At 41.7% G+C, this 6564-nt stretch overlaps 1 protein-coding gene across 4 annotated transcripts in view; it reads right to left on the bottom strand.

The window, feature by feature from the left end:
* Positions 1-6564, bottom strand: part of ULK4 (unc-51 like kinase 4) — a 214474-nt gene that overhangs the window by 3125 nt on the left and 204785 nt on the right. For all 4 annotated transcript variants that reach the window (XM_077178032.1, XM_054639826.2, XM_077178042.1 and 1 more), the window contains exon 36: positions 2308-2396. In XM_077178032.1, the coding sequence (XP_077034147.1) occupies positions 2308-2396 (89 nt within the window). The remainder of the gene's footprint in view (positions 1-2307; positions 2397-6564) is intronic.

The raw sequence follows: 6564 nt of genomic DNA, 5'->3' as shown, positions 1-6564 counted from the left end.
AGTTCTGCAGGAGATACAGAGAGGCTCCTTAACCGGGTTCAAAGCATAGGTGAGGAGACAAAGTTTATCAGGTCACAAGGAATATTTTGGGAAAAATGCCACATAAGGAAATGTGAGGAGAAGGTAGAATATCTATACCTTCCATAAATAAATGTCCATTCAGCTAAGTCTGATAAAGCTTCCTAACTCCAGGCTTCCTCTGCTTGCCTGTTGCCAATTTATGCATGTCTGAGTCCATTATAGTCCCAAGAACCAGACTCAGTCCCTCTCAGTCTCCTCTGGAGGCAAATGGATAGGGACATTGTTCCCTAAAGAAGGGGAGAAGGGGAAATGAAAATCCAGGAGTTCTCAAGGGCTCTCTTGTTGCTGTTACAGTGCAGGAGCTTGGCACAGCAGAGGGACCTGGCTCACCTTACTGTATCGTAACAGTCCTCAATGGCATCAGCTGGAATTTGATCTACTGACCATCTTGTGTTAAATTAGGGTGAGTGCTCTTGATCTGGGCTCTGTACCATGTGCTTTTCTGCATACAGAAACATACAGACTTCAACAGACTACTGAGGAAGCCAGAAAAGCAGAGCTCAAAGACAATGACTGGGCTGTCTGGTGCCTCTAACGCTGAAATGCTACAAACAGAGTGAAAGTTGTTTCTAAGAGAGGAAAACCCTGTCTTCCCCCACTCTCATTTTCAGTGGTGGTGCCTGTAGTATATGGTAGAGATAATTCATGTTATATATGTGTATAAAATATTGTAGAATCTAAGGTATGTCTGTAATCACCCTGGCTGGGAGCAGAGTCTCATTTTTATTCAATTAGCTCCGGGACAACATTAAGATAATACCAAGTCTGTTAACGTATGAAAGAAACCTTCCTGGGCCACAATTGCTAGTTTCCTTGGAATGTTTAAACCACTCACAAGGACCTGCACCTGGGCAGATTGCATCTACCGTACTCAAGCACCAGTGCCACTCTGCTACATGCGAATACAGGCTCTGCTGAGGTGCTCAGACATCCGTCTGGACCCCTGGACCTACCTTTGTCTATTCCTGCACATGTATGGATCCAGTTGTTCGATCATCCCTGCTCAGGCAGAATAAACTGTATATAAGCTGGCTGCTTGAAGCATTGGGGTGAACCACTGGGGAAATGCTGGCACTCTGTCAGTCGGATCTTGGTTCACCCAGCGCCTGCACCCGGGGCTGACGCTGTCTTGGCTGTGGTGGTCTTTCAAAATTCTAACTTTTTTTTTGTTATCGATCTAATAAACCTTTGTTAATTTTTTTTATAAATTTGGCTACCAATTTGATCATTTATAACAGTGCCTGTGTCTCCCTTGGGGAGAGCTGACATTTTATTTTAGTGAGATAATTTAATGTGTCATACAAAACCCTGTGAGTCAGCAGCTGAGTGTGCAAGAGGGATGCTGACTGCTCTCTACAGGTTTGGCTGGTCCTCAGGGTGCATCTCCTTGCACTTGCCACATCCCGGCATTTCCTCTCCATGTCTGCCCACATCCCCCCTTCCTTCCAAAACATGGTACTCTGCCATAATGCTGAGTAGCCAGTTTTCCCAAAAGCCTTCATTTGGGAGGCAAAGAGCACTGCAAAGATTTCCAAGATCAGTGTTTCAAATACTGACCTTGGAAATACAATTTCTCTATGAATTTTATTTCATCCAGAAGTGAAAGCCCAACAGCCCACAGCAGAAGCATAAAATTTGTTTGAGAGGCAGAGAACAGCCATTCATTCATTGAATGTCCAAGGGGGATTAGATAAGGGAAAGTCTATGGGAGATGAGCTAAGCTTTGGCCCATTTGTTGGGACTAGCACCTCTGTTCTTGCAGAGAAGGCCATGGCATTCCCCTAAGTCTTGTGCCTTCTGCCAAAGCTACAGGTATTCTTAAACAAAAGCAGTTCTGTTCTTCAGCCGAACTTTTGAAAGGAATCAGATTTCAAATGCATCAACCACAGCCACCTTAACACGGGGCAAAAATGTTGCATTGTGCATGCAGCCCACTCTGCCAAGAACCCCTGACAGAGGGACCAAGGTTTGGAATAAAATAATAAATTAAGAAAAAAAGAATCCACAGAATCGACACACGCACGGAGCTGGACTGCAGCAGCTGGGGATCAAAGCATGCCGCAGGCTCTGACAGAGAGGACTTTGGAGGAGAGCAGTGCAGGGAGGGGGCCAGGGACAGAAACCTGAGAAGCTCTTACTGCACAGAATTACAGAAGACCGTTGCAGACAAAAGAGGAGGCAAGTGCTCTCAGCCCTGGAAATTCCTGAAAGCCTGAGGGAACTCACCTGGCAGTTTGGACCAGGCTCTCCAGAGCCTGGATAAGAGCATCGCCATCATTCTTCAGGCTCTCCAAGTGCTTCTTGTTTGAAGTTATCTGGAACAAAAAGAAAGGACCTTTACCAAAGGCTTAGCAAAAGATTCTTTTCTGTCATTTTTGTGGGATAAGAGAGAAGGAAACAAGTTACAGCATTTATTACAATTGTAAATGGAATGTGACATTGAAGAGACTGATGAGAAAGTCCCTTTTACTGAATTTTTGGCAGAGACCATCTAAAATATCTTGGTTTAGTTAACAATATTCACTCATGTTCTGAGTCCCTGTATGTGTGCAAATTCACATACCACAGTCTGACAATCCTGATTTCATCCTTAGTATCAATGCAAATACAAGCCCCATTTAGTCTGAATCCCAGGGATATCTTGGGGAGATAGTTATTTTCATTTCTCACTTCAGGGAAAAAATAACCAAGCTTCTACCAGCCTTCAGATCAGGATGTGTGGGGTTTCTCTGAGAGAAACCAGGTTAAAATCACTGCAAAGCTGGAAACTGCATATGGAAATTTTTCTCGCCCCTCATCAGTCATTAGAAGTGTTACCTGCACAGGACTGTCACCTACAGAGCAGGGGGTGGAGTGACCAAAGCTATTTGCCCTTTTGTGTCAAATGAATCCTGATTATAGCTGATTTTGCTGCTGGTGTGGTTTATTACATGAATCCACAAAGACTGGTTTATTGTTTCTCCATCCTTAAGTAGCACAACTACAGAGCTCCAAACAGCCACACGTTTCCTGGTGGTTAAGCAGGTGAACAGGAAGATCACAGGGAACACAACATGAAGCCTCATGCACTGTAGCTTGAACAGACACCGAATACTTGGCAACTTGCTGAAAAGCTCTTGTATCTCAAATAAATTACTAAAAAAAACTGGTTTGCATGTCAGTTCCTGCTTGCAAAGGTAAATAAATCTTGGCTGAAGAGAAAGGAAAAGGGGAGGACCAAACCAGCTGATTATTTTGATACTGGAGGAGTTAACGCTAGAAATGATGACTTCTAATCCCAAAATCTGGCAAGGACTTGTAAGCTTTAGCATGCTGTGGCTGGCCCTATTTACAATTGATCCAGCATCTGGGCAGCACGCCTTCACATCTCCCTCTTAAATCACAACAGAAGCTGTATTTACAGCTGCCATCCCACCATAATTTATCAGCAGTGATTCTGCAGCAAGAGTGTCACTACATCTATAATCGTAACATCCTGTAGTTTAGCACAGGGAACAGGGACCTGCCTGAAATAAACCAAAACATATCTTGTGTGCTGGAAAAAAAACAGTGATGCCATTACCTAAGCACAAATCATTGGTAAATCCTGATTACAGGTAGTTAAACCTTTTTACTCTCTTGAGGTTCATATCTGATTGTCTCAGTTTGTATTTCAGAAATCCAGTCTTCTCTATATGTTACCTACTAGACACAGAAAATGTTTTGGAATCTGGATTCTGAATGTAAGAACACTACCATGGATAATAGGAGCAAGACAGAGAGAAAAGTACTTTCAACACAAGACATTGCTTTCTGTTCCTAAAGAATGGTTATGCCTCAACCAAACACTTCCCTGCAACTCCTGCAGCTCACCAGCTACTGTCACATTCCTTGCGCTTTCCACATTCATGCCCCTTGTTTATCCTGTACACTTCAAAAAGCCAAGATGTCACAGGGAGGGAAGGTCACTAGGACTGAGTCTTGCTCCATAAAACTATCAGGTCAAATAAAGGTTACAGATATCCCTTACTCTACTACATCTTAACTTTTGGGTGCTGACATTTGTACAACCTTCACGGTCTCTTCACAAAACAGCCAATGACATCATACAGAGAACATTCAAAATATGCTCAACTATAAAAGAAGAAAGAGGTTTAATTCTAAAATTATCTATTTCAAGCAATAACTTAGTCCAACTGAGTCACAGGGTCTGACTACAAGCCTGCCCATGCTGCAGCATGCCTTGTGTCACTGTTAAGAACGAACACATTTCTGTGCATACAACGCATTTTAATAGAAAGGATTAAAATGGCTTTATATGCACAGAAATTGTAAAAGACTGAAACAGAAACACCCATGAGATCATCTCATCACCTCCCTGTTAGACTTCACTGTGCAGAGCAACTTTCAGCCACAAGCAATGGGCTCCCATGGTATCCATCCACAGGGGCTACACCCCGAGCTAAGAAAATGCTTCAATTAGATCCTTTCAGCAGTAAAAGTAGAAGCACAAGGAGAGAAACAATCAGCATGAGCTGCCTCCTGTCCATTTAAATTAAGTATAACTCAAATTTACAACACATTTTCTTGAGAGTGCCAGCTACCAGCTTCATCCAAGCCAAGGGGTGCTGGAGAAGAACCAATCTGTCCAGCTGGCAGTGCCACCTATGCCCACAGAAAACTCACCCAGACCAAACAGGGTTGCACAGATTTACGTGGGCGGCTGGGGCTTCCCCAGCTCTTCCTCACCAGTGCCCACAAAAATGCTTCCTTATCCACCACCAGGCACGCATTCCATGGGCCTGGGAGGGGACCAACTCTGTGCTAGCAGGAAAACTGCAGATTGAATACAGGGTGAGCTACCAGCACCCAGGAGCCAGCTCATCCACAGCTACCTATGGGTTTTGTCAGCACTCCCATGCTCTGATCACTGGCTCTTATTTGCTCTTTATCTCAGTCTGAGTAGATCTGATTGCTCCCTGAGCAATTTGAAGGTCTCTTGCACACAACAGATTACATCCTGCTTCACAGGAGCTTGTGAGAAATAATATCTGAATCACTGTTCACTTTCAAGATGAAACTTTACTCATGTTTCTTACTTAAAAACTTCCAGTTTCATCTTCCTTTTGTTCCATAGGTTATAATAAATTATGACAGGATAAAAAACCACCATTCACCAAAATTTGAGAAATTAATGTAAGGTATTCTACCCTTGGTTATATTTTTCTTCTACCCACCATTGCTGCATTTTATATCCACACCAGTTCTAGTTCTCCTTAATTTGGAATTTTAACAACTAGTTTAATGATCTCTTGTAATATTGCAGTTTGTTAGGGCTGGCTGCAACATAGATTCAATGACATAATCGATAGTTATTCCTTTAATTAAAAATGTAATTAAATCTCAGTTTAGTTGTACACTCACTGCAATTTAACAAGAATTTCAAAATTACTTTTCTATATTATGCCTACAACCATTCAGCACCTCTCCTCTATCCTGTTAAACAAGGGTGAGCCATCAGGAATATCATGGTTGATACATAATGATCAATATTTCCAAAAAATTCCAGAAAACTATTCAGACATTATGGTGCTGCTAAAGATGAATGCAGGAAAAGTTATTATATAAAACATTTCCACTGGAATATCTACTTCACTAATAAATGGAAGAGTTTTGCATTCTTACTCTAAGAAGGCATTTTTGCAATTCAAATTTCAGGAAAGCATAGAAACTTAAGGGCAAATTATTTCTGTTAAGGTTGGTTTCATAATGCTGAACTGCTCTCTCTGATCAGTCATAAGTCACATTTTGTATTTTACAATGGAGAGAATTACCTCAGCAGTACACTACTCTCTCACCATTTTTAAGAGAAAGAAACTCTTCTTTGGTGAGGTTTCAAGTGAACCATAAACTTGATGTCTGTGAAGTAAACTGGAAAATAATGCAAAAATAAGAAGCTTTATATTTGAAGCTTTTTCTTGGTTGAAGAAAGGTCTTGGAAGCACATTCACCTTTCAAGTATCATCTTCTTAAAGAAACAACTGCTGGGGATGTTCACCATTTGCTCAACAAGCTACTACCTTGCCTGTATACACAGATACAAGGAAGACACCTCAAAACATACCTCTTTCTCACAAACTGTTTCTTTTTCTTTCCCAAACACACATATCTTAACCTCATAAAATGATGCTTCCCCACATTTTCATCAAAATTTAATATAATTAAGCTAATTACAGGTACTCAGTTCTTGCTCAACTTTACTGGCACAGGCTGAGAGCAGCCACATGGGTAAGGCAGAAGCTGCTGTGGGCTGGTTTATCAGAACTACCAGATACTCACAGGTCCAATGTCAGCATCACCTGAATATTGACACATGCTGTGAATAGAGTATCATTTATCCCTTGTTGGAAGCTTTTCTGTGAATCGAACTTGTACCTTCAGCTAATACTGCAGTAAAAACAATCAGCAAAACTTTTTTTTTATGGACTAATGGGGACCCTATGT

This window comes from Agelaius phoeniceus, chromosome 1 (genome assembly GCF_051311805.1).
Source record: "Agelaius phoeniceus isolate bAgePho1 chromosome 1, bAgePho1.hap1, whole genome shotgun sequence".
Classification (NCBI taxonomy): Eukaryota; Metazoa; Chordata; class Aves; order Passeriformes; family Icteridae; genus Agelaius; species Agelaius phoeniceus.
This window is presented reverse-complemented; position numbering and strand designations above follow the sequence as displayed.